Here is a 21,029-nt window from a genome sequence, read left to right as displayed (position 1 = left end):
AACATTACTAAGTATGAAATTTAAAATTACTGCAGTAATTTTTGTCTTTAATACATTTTTAGTACGTACTTTCAACTATGTGTTTTTTTCTTAATATTTCATTATTTTTTTAAAAACTCGGAAGATGTTTAGGACAATAGTATATGATTAGCACTGATCTTGAGCAGGATCCGTGGGAGGAGACACACAAAGTCCACCTGCCATTACTACCACTGCATTGTATGAATCATTTGTTATGTGGAATTTTTTTTAAAACATGATTTACTCTTCGTAAGCACATCTAGGAAGTAGCAAACATGTTGTTACTGTACTAAATGATAGACTCAATTGCAGCGCTTGCTTTCATTTGCAGTCAGTGAAGTGAGGTAAGTTGTATTTGTTAGACAAAACTTGGTCTACTCAGTTGCTTCTTTGTTTTTGTTTTTCTTTTACGAAACAGGTCTGTTAATCCTTCCAATAAACCTTCTTTGCCGTCAGTCTTCAGTTTGCCTGTTTCAGTTTTTAGAAGGTAAAGGATTTATTTCTCTGATTTTCTTGAAGGATGAAATTTTACAGAAAGGGAAATCAAAATCTACAATTTCTCACAATTTTCATTTAGCATTTAAATCCCATAACTTGGGCTTTCATGGTTCCTTCATGATGGTGCTTTGAAGATTTCAGTAAGTATATCTCCCCACCACCAATTTTTTATTTTGGTATCGTTCAAATTTACAGGAAAGTTGAAAGAACTATACAGTGCATACCTGTCTGTCGTTCAGCCTAGAGTCATCAATTATTTACATATGAGTCTCTTTGCTTTCTCTCTCCTAATATGTATTTTTATTTATATTTAGTTCTCCCTCACCCTCCAATTGGAAATAAGTTTCAGACATAAATTCACTCCCTTCCTATATATTCCAGCATGCACATCCTTAGGTTAAGGACATTATTCTATATAACTGCTACAATATGATCACATCTAACAAGATTACAAATAATTCTATAACATGATGTGGTTTCTCCAGTTATCTCCAAGTATCTTTTGTATATATTTTTTCATAATGCAATAACAAGTTAAGGTCCTATATTGTGCTTGGTTTTCATGTCTCCTTAGGCTTTTTAAAAAAGTAAATTGTTTTTATTGACATATGTCGTACATAAAGCATACAAGTCATAAGGGTACAGCCCTTGAATTTTTCCGAGTAAACGTACTTATTTATGTCACACAGAAATCTGACATAGAATATTACTAACAGAACAGAACCCCTTTTTGTGCTCTCTCATTACCTTCTACCACCCCAAAATGTAATCCTATTTTAATTTCTATTGCCATACATTATTTTTGCTGGTTTTTGAACTTTATAAATAGAGTGCATTATTATGTTGGCTTTTTGCTCAACTTGGAGAGATTTGTCCATATTGTTGCATGAAGCAATAGTTGGTTCATTTTCACTGCTATGTGGTATTCTGTCTAAGAATATACAACACTTTTATTTACCATTCTATTTGTAGACGTTTGATTTGTTTTCTGTTTTGGACTATTATGAATAAATGACTGCTAAGAACATTCTTGAACATGTGTCATTGTTGGAATATAGGATATTTATGTTTAGCTTTAGTAGATGCTATCAAACAGTATTACAAAGCGGTTGTGCTGATTTACATTCCCACCAGCAGTGGAAAAGTACTAGGTGCCCCACATCCTCACCAGCCTTTGGTATTTGCATTACCAGTCTTAATTGTGTGTAGATTTGGCTAAATAATAAAACTCACATGACTGCAGTAGTCGTGCTTAGAATGAGATCACATTTGTGGGTGCTGGGAGCTGTCTTGGCTTAGAAGCCTCATGTCCCAAATAGAAAATACATTCTCTAGTGAGCGTGCTGTAGGCATAGTTTCCAGGTTGCTTGTAAGAGCCACAGCACTCAAGATTGCTCAGAGCTGTGCCGTCCCATCATGCGTTTGTAGTTTATTCCTAGATGTCTCAGTCCAGATGTGGGGAGTCATTTTCATCATAAGCAAAGCAGCTTAGTAAATTCTTGACATTCCATATCTATCTGATTTTACTGGGTAAAGGGAGAGAGTTAGCTCAAGATCACGTTTGTCCATAAAGAGGAGAAAGGGTTTTATTTTTCCTTTACTGACAGTAATGTTGTCATTTAAAAAAGTGTTGCCCATCTGATGGATGTATAGTGGTATCTCAAAGTGGTCCTGATGTATTATTCTTTGCTTTTTATTATTTTCTTCCTTCGATGTTCTTCAGACTTAATTTACTGTTCATTTTCTAACTTACTGGAAGATTGGCCATTGATTAGCCGCCCTTTCATTTAAAGCTATCAGTGTTTCTAAGTATGGCTTTTGGTATATTCCACGAATTTGATATGCCATATTTTATTATTTAGTTCAAAATATTTTCTAAGTGTTTTGTGATTTTTTTTCTTTGATCCAAGGGTTGTTTAGAGTTATTGGGGGTAACTAGTGAAGATTTAGTTTATTAGGTGTTCTAGTTATTTTATTACTAATATTTAGCTTAATATTGACATTAGAAAATATTTTCTATGATTCTTATTCTTTAGAGTTTGTTGAATTTTACTTCATGGCCCAGCATATGGTCAGCTTTTTAAAATGTTCCATGTGTAGTTGAAAATAATAATGTATATGTAGTAGTTGTTGGATATACTGTTCTGTAAGTATCAAAATATATCAGGTTTATTGATAGTGGTCACATCTTCCCTGTGTCTACTTTATTGTATGTGTGTGAAGTTCTTTCAGGTAGCAGAGGGGCATGTTAAAATCTCCACTATGATATTGTCAGTTCTGGCTGACAGCGTGTTTTGAGGCCATGTAATTTAGTTTGTAAACATGCTGGTGGGTTGTCTCTATCATTATGAAATTATTTCTTTATCTCTAGCAGTGCTTCAGCGTATAGAATTCACTTGATCCGTTATTACTGTAGCTTCACCAGCTTTTATTTGGTTAGTGGTTAGCATGATATGTATTTTTCCATCCTTGTAGTTTTAACTGTTTTGTGTCCTTAAATGTACTTTTTTTTTTGTAAGAAGTATATAGTTGAGTTTTTTGGGTCCAATCTTACAGTATTTACAGTTTTAATGGAATATTTTAATGAATTTTACATTTACTAGAATTACTTATATTTTTGGATACAGATTATTAGCTTGCTGTTTTCTATTTGTCCAGTGTCATTTTTTTTTCTTTCTTTTTCCTCTCTAGCTTATCTTGATTAATTTTTAAAATTAATCCATGCTTTTCAGCTGTTAACTTGTAGTTATACATACATTAAGTATTCTATTTATTTATTTATTTGTAGCAATTGGGATCTTGCTCTGTTGCCCAGGCTAGTCTTGAACTCCTAGCTTCAAACAATTCTCCCACCTCAGCCTCCCAAAAGTGTTGGGATTACAGGCATGAGTCACTGTGCCCAGCTAAGTATTCTTCTATGTATGTTATTTCTATATATTTTATACAGAGGATTATTTTATAATATAGAGATTATAATTTACTTTCTTGACTGTGAATTAGTATTTTTACCACATCCCAGACAATGGAAGGACCTTAGAACACATTAACTCCATTTAATTGCACTTCTTTTTTTTTTCTTTTATTGTCAGGTATTTAAATTCTATAAGATGTTATTATAATTATTTTATGCAGTAAATACTCATTTAGGTTTGTATACCTTGGTCGTTTCTTTTACTTTTTATTGCTTTTTTGGTTTTTCTGCCTCCATCTGAGAATTTTTTTTTGAAGAGATTTTTATTATTTAATGTAGTACACTTACATTAGCAATGATTTCTGTCAGTTTTTTTTTAATCTAAAAATTCTGTTTTAAAAAATGTTATCACTTGGTATAGAATTCTAGGTTGGCAGTTAGAGTCCATTTTTTGTAGGAACATTACTGTCAGTTTTATTGTTGCTTCTTTGAAGGAACTGTGTTCCCCATTCCCTTAGGAGTTCCTTTAGCTGTATCCCACAGCACTTTGCTTGCTTGCTTATTTATTAGGGAGAGTTTATTTTATTTTTATGGGTACATAATAGTACATATTTATGGAGTACGTGTGATATTTTGATATAAACATACAGTGTATAATGATCAAATCAGAGTAATTAGGATGTCCATCACCTCTAATATTTATTGATTCTCTGTGTTAGGAACATTTTAGATCTGCTCTTCTAGTTATTTTGAAATATACAACAAATTGCTGTTGACTATTGTTACTCTATGGTGCTATGGAACACTAGATCTTATTCCTTGTATCTAAATTTTTATGTACCCATTAGCCATCCCTTCTTAATTCCCCCCTTTCCCACCATCCTTTACAGCCTGTGGTAATCATCATTCTACTCTTTAGCTCCATGAGCTCATTTAAAAAAAAAATTTTTTTTTTTTTTTAGCTCCCACATATAAAGGAGAACATGTGATGTTTGTTTTTCTGTGCCTGGATTATTTCAGTTAACATAATGACTTCCAGTTCCATCCATGCTGTTGCAAGTGACAGGATTTCATTCTTTTTTATGTCTGAATGATGCGCCATTGTGTATTTATACCACATTTTTAAATCCATTCATCTATTGATGAACACTTAGGTAGATTCCATATCTTGGTTATTGTGAATAGTGCTGCAATAAACATGGGAGTGCAAATATCTCTTTGACATACTGATTTCCTTTCTTTTGGATATATACCCAGCAGTGGGATTGCTGGATCATATGTAGGTTCTGTTTTTAGTTTTTTGAGGAACTCCATAATGTTTCCAATAATAGCTGTACTAATTTACATTCCCACTAACGGTGTATGAGCATTCTCCTTCCTCCACATTCTTGCCAGCATCTGTTGTTTTTTTGTCTTTTTGATAAAAGCCTCTTTAACTGAGGTGAGATATCTCATTGTGGTTTTGATTTGCATTTCTCTGATGATTGATTGATTTGCATTCCTCTGATTATATGAGAATTTTCTCATATACCTGTTGGTCATTTATATGTCTTCTTTTAAGAAGTTTCTATTCAGATTGTTTGCCCAGCTTTTAATTGGATTATTATTATTATTTTGCTGTTAAGTTGTTTGAGTTCCTTATATATTTTGGTGGTTAATCTCTCACCAGTTGAATAGCTTACAGGTGTTTTCTCTCACTCTGTAGGTGGCCTCTTCACTTTGTTGACTGTTTCCTTTGCTACACAGAATCTTTTTAGCTTGATATGATCCCATTTATTTATTTTTGCTTTGCTTGTCTGTGTTTTTGAGGTCTTACTTAATAAATCTTTGCCCAGGCCAATGTCCTGAAGCATTTCTCTGATGTTTTCTTCTAGTAGTTTCATAGTTTCAGGTCTTACATATATGTCTTTAATTCATTTTGATTTGATTTTTGTATGTGGTGAGAGAGATCTAGTTTCATTTTTCTGCACATGGATATCCAGTTTTCTGAGTACCATTCATTGAAGAGACTGTTCTTTCCCCAAAGTATGTTCTTCGTGCTTTTGTTGAAAGTTGACAAAATGTGTGGATTTATTTCTGCATTCTTTATTCTGTTTTGTTGGTCTGTATGTCTGTTTTTATGCTAGTATCATGCTGCTTTGGTTACTATAGCTTTGTAGCATAATTCAAAGTTAGGCAGTGTGATGCCTCCATCTTTGTTCTTTTTGCTCAGGATTGTTTTGGCTGTTTAGGATCATGTTTTGTTCCATATACATTTTAGGATTTTTTAATATTTCTTTTTGTTCCTTCTAGGATGCAAATTTACATGCATGTTAGATTATTTCACCATGTTAAAGGAAAAACTTGAGACAAAATATACATGCATGTGTCTTTATGATAGAACAAAATTAACTTTGGTTTAAGAGATATTGCTGTTGAATCTGTTTTTATTTCTAAACATATTTCTTGGTTCTTGTTGAATTTATTGATGATGAAACCATGTTCTCAAGTGAAAATAATAAGTTGGAATTCAGTCACTTAGTGACCTCTGTGATCATAGGCAATTCACGTATCAGCTTTAAGCCTCATTTTGATCATTTGTAAAATAGGTATCATAGTGCCATACCATCTAATTGTGAATGAATGATACAAAATAAGCAGTGTTTGGCATAAAGTAAATATCAGTGTTTTAGCTGAACACCTTTTATGTTTGGTTCACTATATTATTGGGCCCTGACTTCAACGCATGTTAGTTATCTCCGCAACAACTCTAATATAGCATAGAATGTGGTAAGTCCTCAAGAAAGGATTTAAGTATTCTGGGGAGTTTAGAGGAGATGAAAAGAATAATTGAAATACTGTATAAATTATGATAACTGTTTAAAATAGGGACTAAGAGAAACCTTTGCATTATTGTGGGTTGGGAGGCATTGAACTAGCCCTCATTTGTGACTCTGTTTTTGAGTAGCATTTAAGAATTTGAAAGTTTGTAATTATTTGTACACATTTTCTTTAGGTATCATCTACCTGTTCGTGTAATCAGACACCATGCTGTGAGTCCTTACTCCATAGTTTTGCCCTTATCTGCTGATTGTTTGGACTTGAAGCCGGTGTCAGATATGCTGAGAATAGCTTGGAACCTGTCATGGTATCATGGGAGTGATAATCTGTTGAAGCAAATGAACTCTGAAAGTAAAACGCAAGAGTAAGCTCTTCCTTTGTTGAAAAAGCATTTGCAATTAATTAATTGTAATTAATTAGTTAGGTTTTACTTTTTCCTTAAGTCTGGTAGCTTTTTCCCTTGATATCATCTGATTCTGCTTTTTAGCAGTTATAATTTTCACTTTCTTTTAAAGATTACATGTGTTTATTACTTTTCATCTATTATACAAGAAAATTTTAAGTGAAAAAGCATTTTACTCTGTACTGTTATAGAGGTTATTGTCTGATTTGTTCATAGATATGAATCACTAGGAAATTTTAACTAGAATAAAATCTCAGTAAGTATATGCATGAGCGTTATCATTAGTGTGATGTTGATTACTTTTGAGTATCTTAATATTCTAATATGTCTGTCTTATGTGAATAAAAATTTTTATGAGGAAGAAAAGTCATTATAAACATTTGGGGTGCCAATGTAAAATCCTAATATTGGCAGATATGTGTCAGTTTTTCTTTTGGCTGTAAGTCAATCTTTTGTTAAAAGAAAATGAAGATAAAACAACTTTTGGGAGAGTTTATAATAGAAATAAATGTGAGATTTCATTTAAATAGCTTTATGTTCCTCCTTCTTTTTTTTCTTTTTGTCTAGATTTTTAGATGCATTGAAGTTATCCACAGAGGACGTCCTCACTCTGAAGATGACACACATGGCTAGTGGGCTGCAGGACTGCCTCCATTCCATTGTTCAGGCTGCAACCCACAGGGAAGTTAGGGCTGCTGTCACTAGGATGAGTTTTTATCTTCTGAATGACAGATTGTCTTTAAAGGGTGGCCCTGGTCCCTGTGGGGTTACCTTGAAGTCCTTGGCTTGGCACACAGCACTGAACAGGTCAGTGTAAGGTCAAGGCTGCCAGTTTCAAAGACCTGGATTGTATTGCATTTGTGTTCATCTCCTAACCTTTGAAGATAAGAGTCTATGCCCTTACTGCTGCTATCATAGAAAGAAAAACTCCAGGATTTGTATCATCTGTAAGAATAGCCAAAGAGAAAATTTTAATTTAGGTATTGCATTGTTGAAGGGATTATTAATAAACTTATAACAATTTATTATCGTTAGAAAATTTTACCTCACAAAAGTAAATAATTAGGATAAGACATGGATGAAACAAATTGAATGTTTATTTCTATCCATGTTATAAATGAGTTGAGACATCAGTGAATTGATTAATAGGTGTGGTACACCTGCCACAGGCTGTTTTGTTTTGTTTTGCCTTTATTTTGTTCTTAAGTAAATTATATCATTTTTCTTTTTACTCTCAATTTCATGAAGTTGATTGCCATGTGGAGGTCCTTTATAGCAGTTAATTGGGAAGGCTCTAGCTTGTCAGTTTAACATGCTTAACTTGTAGCAGATGGTTGCATTTGCAACAAGACTGATAAGCAACTGCTGCAAGCAGGTTTTCATTTTATTCTTCATGTGACTTTAGTATAAAATGTATAACTTTATTATTTAACATAAAATGTGCAGTTTTTAAGCTGCTAGGTTAAATGAGTTCCCAAAATATGAATTCCTTTATTAGTTTAGCTTTAAAGATTAGTTTATCTGATTAGGCTTTCCAGTGGTGTGCTGGTGCCCACTAATACAGCCTTGTGAGAGAGCTGATGGTTGAATTTTCAGGATTTTTGTAAGTTGATTGTTAAACACAGCCATTCTTAACAATCATATAAACTTACAATTAAATAAGTTATATGAAAAATAAAGGTAATGAATATGCAAACATCACTTTCTATTATGTGGCAACATTTTACTGTTATCTTTGTTCTTAGGTTATGCATACATGTACACTACAGGGGTATGTATTTTATGGAAATAACTACAGTGGAATGCCAGTGTGCATCTCTTCACAACTTCATGTTACATGGGTGGCTCCAAATTGTCTGGAGTGGGTTATTTACACCATGGAAATTGACAAACACAATAAGTCAGCACTCTACTTCTGTTAGACAGTTACATATTTATCAGCACACTCCGGCATTTAAACAGTCTTGCCAGTTGAAGAATGCCTAAATCCTTCACTTTAAATAAATGTAATATGTCCCTATTTGTCAAAAGAAATTTTAACATAAAAGCTGATTGTATTCATTGCACTAAGTTTTCTTTCTCTTGTGAATTAAAACCATAGAAATAGTATGCAATACCGCATTACAGGAAAGACTCTCAAACTGTGGGTCAAGGAAGCCTTTAGAGTGTTTCAGATTGCCCAGTAGCAATGACTATATGTGAGCATCACATTTTTATTGTTAGTTTCCTCAGGACTAGTGTTAAGTGGAGAGCATAGACTGTGTATATGTTTTTTTTATATATATAATATTCATCTCATATTTGGTTTTCAGGTCTGTGCTTGATCACGGCAACACAGACACTACTGCCTAATTTATAAATATTCATGTTTTTCTGCTGTATTATGTTTCACTAAAGAATGTAGAAAAAATATATATCACAGAATCTACCTTTTTTCATGAAAACTTTTTAAAAACTTTACTTCCAGAAATATATGTACTAATGAGGCTTTGGGAAACTTTAGTTTTGCTTTCACTGAGTTTAATGATACAAAGGAACATCACCTTTTTGACTAATTATCTAAGATGAACCAACAACTTAAATGGTGCTTGGAGATAGAAAATTCCCATAAATTATGGCTGTATAAAGTATTGAGATGTTGAGAACATTTTTATAAGCTTAGTTTAATATTTTTTTAAATACAGTTATTTCAAATTGTATCATTCTAGACAAAACAAAATATAGAGAAGCATGTTCATACCTGTGTGAATGGTTTTTAATTGTATTTTAAAAATAATGTTACTTTTTAGACATTTTCCATGTCAGTAAATATACTTTGAGGCTAATTTTTCAAATATGTGCTATATCCAAATGAATGTTCCCCAAAAGGGGTCCTTTTAGGCGTGAGTGTATATGTTAGAATAATTCTGGCTTTGCTTAGATATTTTGAAATTGTACTCTCAGGTCATTTAAACAACAGATGTAAGGAAGTCTTATTATATTTTGAAGTCATACTTAATTTTTTACCAAAAAATGATATTAGCAAAAACTCAACTATCCAGAGAAGGGTAAAAATGATTTTTACATATATACCGAAATGAACACCACCCTAAACGATGACTATTTATCACTATTAACAAAAGTATATTTTGGTTTGACAACAAAAAATGGTTTCTAAAATCTTTTTACTTATGGTACTATGGCTTCTAAACATAACTTTCCAAGCTGATTATTTTAACAGTCCCACATTAATTTATGTGTATGTTTATATGTGTATGTTAACACACAAGCATACTATTATAATCTAATACCATTTTGGAAACTTATTTTAAGAAAACAGATGATAGTCATGGTTCAGTAGGATTACAAGTTGTTAGAGGTATCTAGATTCTTCTTTCAACTAGTTTCTGTTGAGTTTGCGTGTTTAATGCCTCTCTACTCCTTTCCTACTGAAAGTCCTGTTGCTACTGTTTTTCTCCATTTTTCACCAGACTGTAGACTGACTAGCGAATTGATTTTTCTGCTTCTAACCTTATGCCACTCATTTATGTTGCTTCCTCAATGATCCTTCTGAAATACATGTCACCTGTGGGTTCTCTTCCATGGTGTGCTGGATATTGATAGAATTCCAACCCCTTAGCATGCTGTAGAAAGTTCTTTTTGATCTGGCTCTTGCTTACCTTTTCAGCTGCATTTTCCACCTCTGTCTCTAACATATACTGTGTTTCTATGAAGTACAAATTTTGGGGTTTTATGAAACTGCTTGATATTTTAGGGCATACACTTCTGTTTTATACCTCCTTGCTTTTACATAGTTAACTCCCTGGCTGCCTTGTGAATATCTACTCCTCCTTGAGCTCCAAGCTCTTCTTCCTCTGTAATGTATGTGGAATTGTAGTTACCATGATTGTCACGTGGCTTTCCTGCATTACTTCTACAGTTGTTTAAATATTTGTCTTCTCATGTGCCTTGGGTTTATTACATTCCTTTTTATGTCCCTCACATATGGCATAAGTCATAGTATACAGTTGGCCATGCAGCCTCAGCATGAACACCTCCTTTGAAGGATATTCATTCTGTTTTTGAGCTGTGATTATTAGTAAGTTTTTTGTTCTTTTGAACTGTACCTGGTCATTTCTACCTATTCTGTCCTTCAGACTCACAGAATTCAATACTGTTCACATGTGACAACTCTTCATTTAAACATAACTATAATTTCTTCTCTATTCCCCCCGCCCTGCTTTAAATGATTGTTTTTTTTTTTTTTTTTAAGATAGACTTTAAAAGCCACAGTGTCCAGACTTCTCATTTGTTCATGCTATTTTACAAGGGTATTGTGTTTCTTAGGACTCTCCCTAAGATCTGGACATGGTGCCTTATATGGGTGTGGTGCTGTGGTGTGGGGTGAATAGGAAGAAAGGGACTACTGCCTTTCTTTTCCTACTGCTTTTCCAGTACTCAACAGACATTTATTGATCACCTACTAGGTGTCACTCTTGTAGGAAATGTAGCCGTGAGCAAAATTGATAGGGTCCTGCTCTCATGAAACTTGCCATTAAGATAGCTAAAAAGTATAATAAAAAGTAGAAATGCTTCCAAGCAGACTATTATGAAACTGTATTAGAGGAACATCTTATCCCTTTTCAGTAGAGAGAAAGTGGTTCAGAGAATGAAGCTTAAGCCAAGACATAACAGGTAGAAGGATGTTAAAAACCTATGGGATTGGAAGCCGAAAAGATGCCAGGCACACAGAGAAACAAATACCACATGGTCCCTCTCATATATGGAATCTAAAAAAGTCCAATTTAAAGAAGTAGAGAGTGGAATTGTTACCAGAGGCAAGTGGCAGGGGTATGTGGGTAGAGAAAAGGGAGATGTTGCTGAAAGGTTACAGAATTCCAGTTTAGACAAGAGGAGTAAGTTCTGGTGATCTATTATAGCATAGTGACTATAGTTAATAATAATACATGTTTCAAAATAACTAAATTAATGGATGTGAAATGTTCTCACCACAGAGAAATCAATATTTGAGGTGATGGGTATGTTAATTAGCCTGAGTGGATCATTCCACAATGTATATGTGTCAGAATACCACATTGTACCCTAAAGATATATACAATTATTACTTGTCAGTTAAAAATAAAACAATAAATGGAATATAGTTTGGAGCATGTTATGTGACAGAAATTTGATACTTTGAATCCATAAGTGGATGATCAGTTGACTCACAACCACTTATATATTATTTCTCCTCTAAACTAAAATGCCATATTCAACCAATATTATAAAAATTAATTTTTTTTTTTAAATGCCAGGCATAAGGCCCTGAGTTAGGAAAGAGTATCTTGTGTCTTCAAGGGGAATTGAAAAGAGGATAGTACACTTAGATTTAAGGGATATGAGGGCAGATATAAAGTGGGATTACAGAGGTGATATCATGGAAGACTTCTTATAATCTTTATGTTTATGATTGTTAAATCATTAATCTCCCAAAGATGTATGGTTGTTAGAATCATCATTTCATTCCACCCTTTCAGAGTATTTTTCTAATCTCAATTTTCATAATCTGACACTTGCCATCCTACGCAGCTGAATGTCATTTTGGGGATGTGGGAATTTTAAGTAAGGAAAAATAATAATGAGACAAACACAACATTACTAAGAAATATAGCATTATATATCCCTGGTGTTGGACTGCTTAGTTTAGTATTCATATTTTAAAACTTGCTAGCCGTATGACTGTGGAAAAATGACTTAACCATATTGTTGCTTGAGTCTTCTTGTCTTTGAAATAGAGGTACTTACTTCACACTGTTGTTATGAAGTTTGACAAAAACCCTGCTCTTAGAGCATAGGCTGGCACAAGGTTGGTGCTCAATAAATGCTGAATATTAAGATTCATATTATTGTCACTCTTATTAACATTTTGATGCAATTGCTTTAGATTTATAAAAAATAAAACATTACAGATAAAATTGAATCTCATATATCTTCCTGATTGCTTTTTAAAAAAATGATTTTCCAAACTACTTGTCCCTTTTAAATAAACGTTTTATTGTCTACTAATCTTTTAGCTCTCTAAAACCAGTTTTTTTTCTTTTTAAAGAAATCTAAGAAAATTGGCTCATATCCTTTTACTCCAAACTTACATCCTAAGTCTACCTTCTGTGTTTTCCATGCCTCTTACAAACTGGTAGCATCCTTGCAGGACTTTTTTTCCCCCTCACTTTATTACCTTATTTTTTCAAGTTGGTCAGAATTAGGTTTGAAGTACTAATCCTTATCAGTGAAACATGGCATTCCCAGTATGAAAAAGCAAGTTTCATTGGACAGTTAGAGTTAGTATTTTTCCCCTTAGTATTTTTTTGGTACTTTTCCTGAATTTGTTATTTTTCTCTTATGATATTTGTCACTTCTAGTTATTTTACTTACTTGTCCACATGTTTTTTCCACTATAAACTCATGTTCTTGAAGGCAGATACCCAGTTTGTTTCAACTTTGCATTTTTCAAAGCATTTAGAACAGTGTCTCATAAAATAGCGTCCTCACACGGCACCTGTTAAGTCCCCATATCTGTGATGAACAGTGGTATTGTGTATTTTAAAGCACTAGAAACCATGATTATTGTCTTTTCATTATAGGTTTTTACAAGTGCTTCCTGCTTGCATTGAAGATGAGAAACTGCTAATAGATATTGTACATTTTTTAAATAAATTAATAAAAGAACAAAGAAAAAATTCTTCACTAGAACTTCTAAACTGGATTCTCGAATTACTTCTTAGACATGTAAGTGGTGTTATTAAGGAATTTGGATTTTAAGTTTGGGAAGTAACTTATTTGTAGAAATCATTAGCATTATATTATGGAAAAGGGTAATTTTATATTGCCTGCGCTCGGTAAAGTCGTCCTTATGTAACGAATGGCTCATAACAACATGCCTTTCCTGATACGATTGTGAATGTGTTTATTAAAATTCTGTACAGTGAATGGGACCTACAGTCTTGTGTTTAATCAAACCTGTTCTGCCTGTGACCTTTCTGCTGCAACTGTATTTTTAAGTGGGAATTTCAGTTCAGGTGGCAGGGGACAGGGTGGATGTCCAGATAGGCATGTTGAGAGTTGGCTAACAAAACCAACTGAAGGCAGGAGGGGTATAGTGATGGTGAAGTTGTGAAGAATGAGTAAAGTGTGCTCAGGCTTTAAATAACGGCTGCTGGAGTATTTACCCTTCTAGCCCCCACTGCTCTTAGATTTTTAGCTCTTCTAAAAATTCTAAATTTTTTTTTTAAGACGGAGTCGCACCCTGTCACCTAGGCTGGAATGCAATGGCGCAATCTCGGCTCACTGCAACCTCTGCCTTTTGGGTTCAAGCCATTCTTCTGCCTCAGCCTCCTGAGTAGCTGGGATTACAGGTGCCCGCCACCATGCCTGGCTAATTTTTGTATTTTTAGTAGAGACGGGGTTTCACCATGTTGGCCGGGCTCGTCTTGAACTCCTGACCTTCAGGTGATCCACCCACCTCGGCCTCAAAGTGCTGGGATTACAAGCGTGAGCCACCGCACCCAGCCCTAAAATTTTTCTAAATAGCTATTCTAAAAATTTTGGCTATTCAGATTTCTTATTCTAAGAAGTCCGCGAAGAACCCAAGAAGCCAGGTCCCTATTGTTGGTCTATCTGTCTGTTTATGTATTTATTTGCAAATACCATATGAATTTACTCAACTTAGGTAAGATAAAGCTTTACACAAATAAGAAAAAAAAAAGCTAGAAAAGAGGGCCTAAACTGATAGAGGAGATAGTGGATCTTATAAGGCAAATATGTTTCTTTATATATTAATACATTTGCAAAATTTAGAGATAATTTTCTGTAAAAATATGAATTCCTGTGTTGTTAGACGTGCTGATATAATGTTTGTGTGTATATAAAACTTATTTAGATGTTTATTATTGCCTTAGGCTATTTTCTGTTGTTTCTAACGTAATACCAGAAACTGGGTAATTTGTAAAAAACAGAATTTATTTCTTATGGTTATGGAGTCTAGGAAGTCCAGGTTTAAGGGGACACATCTGGTGAGAGCCTTCTTGCTAGTGGGGACTCTCTGAAGAGTCCCGAGGTGATGCAGGGAATATATGGTGAGGGGGCTGAGCGTGCTAATGTGCTATCTCAGGTTTTTCTCTTCCTGCAAAGCCACCAGGTCCCCTTCCATGATAACCCACTAATCCACTGCTCCGTGAATGGATTAGTCTATTCATGAGAGTAGGGCCTTCATGATCCAGTCACCTCCAAAGGCCCCACCTCTCAATACTATTACTTTGCGGATTAAATTTCAACACGAATTTTGGAGGGAACGTTCAAACCATAGTAATTATCTTTTCCTTTATTGTAGACTGGTGAAAATTGGGACTGTTTTGTTCATTATTGCATACTCAGCATTTACTATAGTGCCTTGCCCATAGTGAACTCTGAACACTCAGTAATACGCTATGTAGTTAATTACAAGAAGCACACAAAACCTTAATTTTGTAACTTGTTAAGATTTAACAAAAATGGAAACCATGTATTATGTTCAAGGTTACTTATATATGCAAGTATATTTATAGAGTGAATTTCTAGAATTGTAATTGCTGAGTCAAATTGTAGAGGTGTGTGTGTACTGAGGTTTTGTGGTTTTATAAATAGATAACTTGTTTTGAATTAGATGGAGGTTTTTTCATATTTGGTCTTTTTGTGAATTGTATCTTGATGTCCTTGCTGGTTCTCCTCCACAATTGGGTTGTTAGTCTCCTTTCATTTCTTCTTTCCTGTCCTCTTTCTTTTCCTCTCTTCCCTTCTCCCTTCCCTTTCTCCTTCGTTTTTTCCTTCCCTTTTCCTCTCCCCTCCCCTCCCCTCTCCTTGGGGCATGATTTCATTCTGGTACCTGCAACTTGGACATTAGTGTAGAGATCTTTCACGTTTTGATTAAATTTATTCCTAAGTATCTTAATTTTTTTTGGTAGCTATTTTAAATGAGGTTTTTTTTTGGGGGGGTGGTTAGTGTATAGAAATGCTACTGATTTTTTATATGTTGATTTTGTATCCTGCAACTTTATTGAATTCATTTTTAAGTTCAAAGTTTTTTGGTGGAGTCTAGGTTTTTCTAGATTTAAGATTATATCATCAGCATAGAGGGACAACTTAACTTGCCTTTTTTCTAGTGTGGATGCCTTTTATTTCTCTATAGACTAATTGCTCTGGCTAGGATTTCTACCACTGTATTGAATAGACATGGTGAGAGTAGACATCCTTATCTTGTTCCTGATCTTAGAGAAAAAGCTTTAAACTTTTCGCCATTGAGTATGATGTTAGCTGTGGGTTTTTCATATATGGCCTTTATTGTGTTGGGATTCCTTTTCTACTTATTGAGAGTTTTTATTATGAAAGGATGTTGAATTTTGTCAGATGCTTTTTCTGCATCTGTTGGTATAATCGTGTGGTTTTTGTTCTTAATTCTGTTAATTTGTTGAATCACATTTACACATTTGTGTATGTTGAACCATCCTTGCATCCCTGGAATGAATTCCACTTGATTATAGTGAATGATCTTTTTATTGTGCTCTTGGTTTCAGTTTGCCAGTATTTGGTAAAGGATTTTTATATCTGTGTTTATCAGGGATATTAGCCTGTAATTTTCTTTTCCTGTAGTTCCCTTGTCTGGCTTTGGTATCAGTGTAATGCTGCCATCATAAAATGAGTTTGGAGTTTTTAGAAGAGTACAGAGATTAGTATTAATTCTTCTTTAAATGTTTGGTGGAATTCAGCAGTGAAGCCATCAATCAGGTGTTGGGCTTTTCTTTGGTGAAAAACTTTGTATTCCTGCTTTAATCTCCCTGTTATTGATCTGTTCAGATTTTCTGTTTCTTCATGATTCAATCTTGGTAGCTCTATGTGTCTAGGATTTTTTCCATTTGGTTGTCCAATTTGTTGACATGAAATTGTTAATAACAGTCTCTCATGACTTGTATTTCTCTGGTATCGATTGTAATGTCTTCCCTTTCGCTTCTCATTTTGTCTGTCTTCTTTTTTTATTAGTCTAGCTAAAGATTTGTCAATTTTGTTCATCTTTTCAAAATCTCAATTCTTGATTCTGTTGATCTTTTCTATTGTTTTTCCAGTTTCTATTTCATTTGTATCTGCCCTGATCTTCATTGTTTTCTTACTTTTTACTAAGTTTTAGCTTCATTTATTCTTCTTTTTCTAGTTCCTTGAGGTTGTTTACTTGATATCTTTCTTTTTGACATAGATGTTTATTGTTACATATGTCCTTCTTAGACCTGCTTTTGCTGCATCCCGTAAGTTTTGGTTGGTTTTGTGTCCATTTTTGTTTGTCTCATGACGTTTTAAAATTTCCCTTTTAGCTTTTTCTTTGACCCATTGATTGTTCAGAAGCATGTTACTTAATTTCTATGTATATGTGAATATTCCAGAATTCCTTCTTTTGTTGACTTCTAGTTTTTTATCATTATGGTCAGAAACAATATTAGATATTATTTCAATCTTGTTATATTTGTTGAGACTTGTAACACCGTACATGTAAATTACTGTTAATTTTGTAGTATGTCGTGTTGATGTATATTTTATAATTTATTCATAGTTATGAAATTAAAATTCCTACAAGAATCTAGATGATTGTACTATAATTTTAATGCAGTTTTTGAAAAGGATTTTTGGTCCAGTTATGTTTACTTATTTGACTTTGTATGGTATTAAACCTTTCTTCGGAAAGCTTCTACTTTATCTCATATATTATCACCACAAGTGTTATAAATAATAATACTTTTAAGAATGCACAAAAGTGAACTTAAGTATCCGCTGTCAGGTGGGTTTACTCCCTAAATATTATGCTACGAGATAAATTAATATGTGTTATATAACTATCGATGTTTAGGATAAAGGGAACCTGGAAATAGAAAATCAAGTACCTTTTAAAGTTTATCCTTTGAAGTGAGTGAAATAAGTGAGAAATGATTTAAGAAGTTCAGTAAAATAACATTTCCAAGTAAATTGCTTTGAATGTATGGACATATGTGAAAAGATATACAAAAGCTGTGGTTGCAAAAACAAAATTAGGCAGATATGAACGCCTGATTAGTCAGAAGAATGCTAAGAGGAAGTGAAAAGAAAAATCAGCTAACTTCCTGAGGGAAGATAGGAACTTTCTCTTGTGAAAATTTTTTCAATGTGTTTTATCAAGACAGTCATTTATTACAAACATACTGTAATTCTTAGGCAATTTAGGAGTTTATTGTACCTCTAATCTGTTTTTAATATGATATTTTGTTTATAATAACCTAGAAGTGCTGAATTTGAATACCTTTCTTTTTGGAATGCATTTTTTTGATGGAAATTCATAAATGTGGGGCTCTTGGTTTTTTTTTTCTTTTGGTGAAGCTCAACAGAACTATATAGCATATATATTTTCCTTGGCTGACTTTCCCATAACAGGCTCATGTGCATTCAGACTTTATTGAGGGTCTTGCACACACTTTTGGCATAGCTTGTTGATGGATGTAAAATTGGATATGAGGAGTGGTAACTGTGTGCGTAAAGAAAATGAGCCATCATTATAGCAATTGTTGCCTTTTAGAGGTCAACAGTGACAAAATAATGGCCCAAGTAGTTGGTTTAAAATTAGGATTGAATACTAATGTCTAAAGACAAAAACTTCAGATATGATTAAGCACTTGACATCTGTAGGCATCATTAGAGACATCTTATTCTACTCTGTTGTCCTTGAGAAATGGTAATTCACCCTATATTTTAGAACTGTTACTTGCTGAGGTTCACTGAATTTCAGTGTTAACATGTAAATCAAAGGTAAAAAGAGAAAAAACCCTCAGGAATCTTCAAGTGGAAACAAGTTATTAATAGGATGAGATTCTTTGGGAGAATCTTAATTTTTAGGTGTACACATACCATATCAGTATATTCATGTATTAATGGTAGCTGCTACTTAATTTTTATCAGCATATCAAAATTAATAATTCCTGATAATGAAAATATGTTTTACAAGATGGAGTTTGCATCTTGGTATAAACAGTTTGTTCATTTTGCCAGTAGTTTTGGGAGTCAGAAGGCATGTTAGTGTGAGTCAGCTTTTGGATCTTTAGGGCTCAAAACACTGTAGAAAATATATTTATTTTTATGGTTTACTAAATGTGTATCTCGATTCTTTTTTTTTTTTTTTTTTTCTTTTTATTTATTTATTTATTTATTTATTTATTTATTTATTTATTTTTTTTTTTTTGAGACAGAGTCTCGCTTAGTCGCCCAGGCTGGAGTGCAGTGGCGCGATCTGGGCTCACTGCAAGCTCCGCCTCCCGGGTTTACGCCATTCTCCTGCCTCAGCCTCCCGAGTAGCTGGGACTACAGGCGCCGGCCACCGCGCCCGGCTAGTTTTTTGTATTTTTTTAGTAGAGACGGGGTTTCACCACGTTAGCCAGGATGGTCTCGATCTCCTGACCTCGTGATCCGCCCGTCTCGGCCTCCCAAAGTGCTGGGATTACAGGCTTGAGCCACCGCGCCCGGCCTCGATTCTTTTATTCATATATGAAACATAAAAGTTGCAATTATGTCTTACGCAATTTTAATTTATCCAAAGACATATATTGCCTAAGATAAAAGAAAAAGTTGGGAAAAAAACTATTTAGATGTTAAAACACTGTAAAATGAGAGCAAAATGTCTCTACTAAATAGTTTCCAAAAGCTCTCAGTTATATTACTAATAATTGTATGTATCTCTATATACTATAAGAAATTTAGAGGTTTCTTTACATATTTTCATTTCTTTTCCCTAAAGAGAATGCAGTTAATTTTGAATTGAGTTCTTTAGGTGAAGGATTTTATAAGAACAATAGTTACATTTTGATTGTATCTCTTTTTGTATGTTGTTATGTGCACTAGTGATGTGACACTGTGCTGAGGATGGAATATTAACTAGCTTTGGAGTAAGATGCTTCTAGCTCTGCCCTTGTGTGTCTATGACTTAGATAGTTATTTAACCTCTTTATAAATCTGTGTTCCCATCTGTAAAACAGGAATGAAAATGCAAATCTTCTAGTTTAGTCAAAAAGTCAAATGAAATCTTACTATCTTTTTTTTTAGCACAGTGCCTGAGACATCATAGATGATTAATAAATATCCCATCTGTGTATTAATGCTTCTGATTAATGTAACATTTTCTTTTGTCAGTATTATTAGAAATAATCCTTTATCTATTTTTTTTTTAGGTGGGAAAAGAGGAAAGATTTTAGAAAGCACTAATATTTGTTTACTAGCCTATCAAGTTGGCAAAGATTATTGCAGTAATAATTCACATAGCATTGGCTTGGGCTCTCTGGGTCTTTTCACATCCTGTGTAATTGTATGTATTGGTACAGTTTTTACAGGGACAGTTTGGCAATATATATCAAAAAATTAAAACTAATATAATATTTTGATTTAGTAGTTTTATTACAGAATTCATACATAAGATAAAATCCAACTTGAGTACACTGTGTGTTGCAGCTTAGTAAATTTATGCATCATTGATTATCCAGGAGTTAGTGTGGTAAATCCTTATTGTTGAAAAACAATCAGATATTAAACTAATGTTTTTGCAGAAATATTGTTAATAGGAAGTAGGAAAAAATGGTTACAGTAATATTTTTTTCACTTGATATAGGTTTGTGAAAAATGTATAGTTTTAATTCTGTTTATATTTTCAGAAACAAAAAGGAGAGTTATATATCCATATATAATAGTGGCAATTTCTGTGTGGCATGATTATGTGTGGTTTTGTTTTTCTCATTCTCCTTTTTTTCTATTTTCCATGATAAATATGTTTTTCTTTTGTTGAGAACATATTAAACATCTTTTGAATTTAGAACATCTCTACTAATGCAGTAGAGGCCCACACCTACTAGTTAGGTAATATAACTCTTAATCTAGAACGTGGTTAGCCACAGAAACCTTTATAGGAAACAATATGTAGTTCAATTAGTAAATATATTTTTTACAAATTTCCTTTTTTAGAATGCAAACCCACTGTTAGACCTCTTGGTTCTGACAGAGTCACAGGCACGAGAAGAAACAGATGATATCCGGACTGCTGTCAGGCAACAACTTCAGAAAGAACTGATGGCTCTTTTTGATACCTTGCTGCTCAATTCCATGGAAGTTACTGACAGGTACCATTTGTAACATTGCAGGTTTAGGTGCATTTATATAGAACCTAATTTTTCTTTGATTTTCAAAGTTTTACTTTGTACTTCTTTAAAATTAAGGAATACTTCTTTCAAATACTTAAGTAATAATCAGTTGTAGTGTTCTGTTTGTTTTTGTTTCAGTTTAATCTGTTACAGCCCGATTGTACATGCTTGG

General features: G+C 33.5%; 1 protein-coding gene across 12 annotated transcripts in view; it reads left to right on the top strand.

The window, feature by feature from the left end:
* RTTN (rotatin) overlaps positions 1-21,029 on the top strand; it is a 195,732-nt gene that overhangs the window by 70,035 nt on the left and 104,668 nt on the right. For all 12 annotated transcript variants that reach the window (XR_004180103.1, XR_004180104.1, XM_031658898.1 and 9 more), the window contains 5 exons: positions 440-508; positions 6,426-6,614; positions 7,221-7,460; positions 13,274-13,418; positions 20,682-20,836. Coding sequence is in view for 10 of the 12 variants with exons in the window: in XM_031658898.1 (XP_031514758.1) it covers positions 440-508; positions 6,426-6,614; positions 7,221-7,460; positions 13,274-13,418; positions 20,682-20,836 (798 nt within the window). In the remaining 2 variants the exon portion in view is untranslated. The remainder of the gene's footprint in view (positions 1-439; positions 509-6,425; positions 6,615-7,220; positions 7,461-13,273; positions 13,419-20,681; positions 20,837-21,029) is intronic.

This window comes from Papio anubis, chromosome 19 (assembly GCF_008728515.1).
Source record: "Papio anubis isolate 15944 chromosome 19, Panubis1.0, whole genome shotgun sequence".
Lineage (NCBI taxonomy): Eukaryota > Metazoa > Chordata > Mammalia > Primates > Cercopithecidae > Papio > Papio anubis.
The sequence above is the reverse complement of the archived record's forward strand: the minus strand, read 5'-3'. Positions and strand labels throughout refer to the sequence as shown.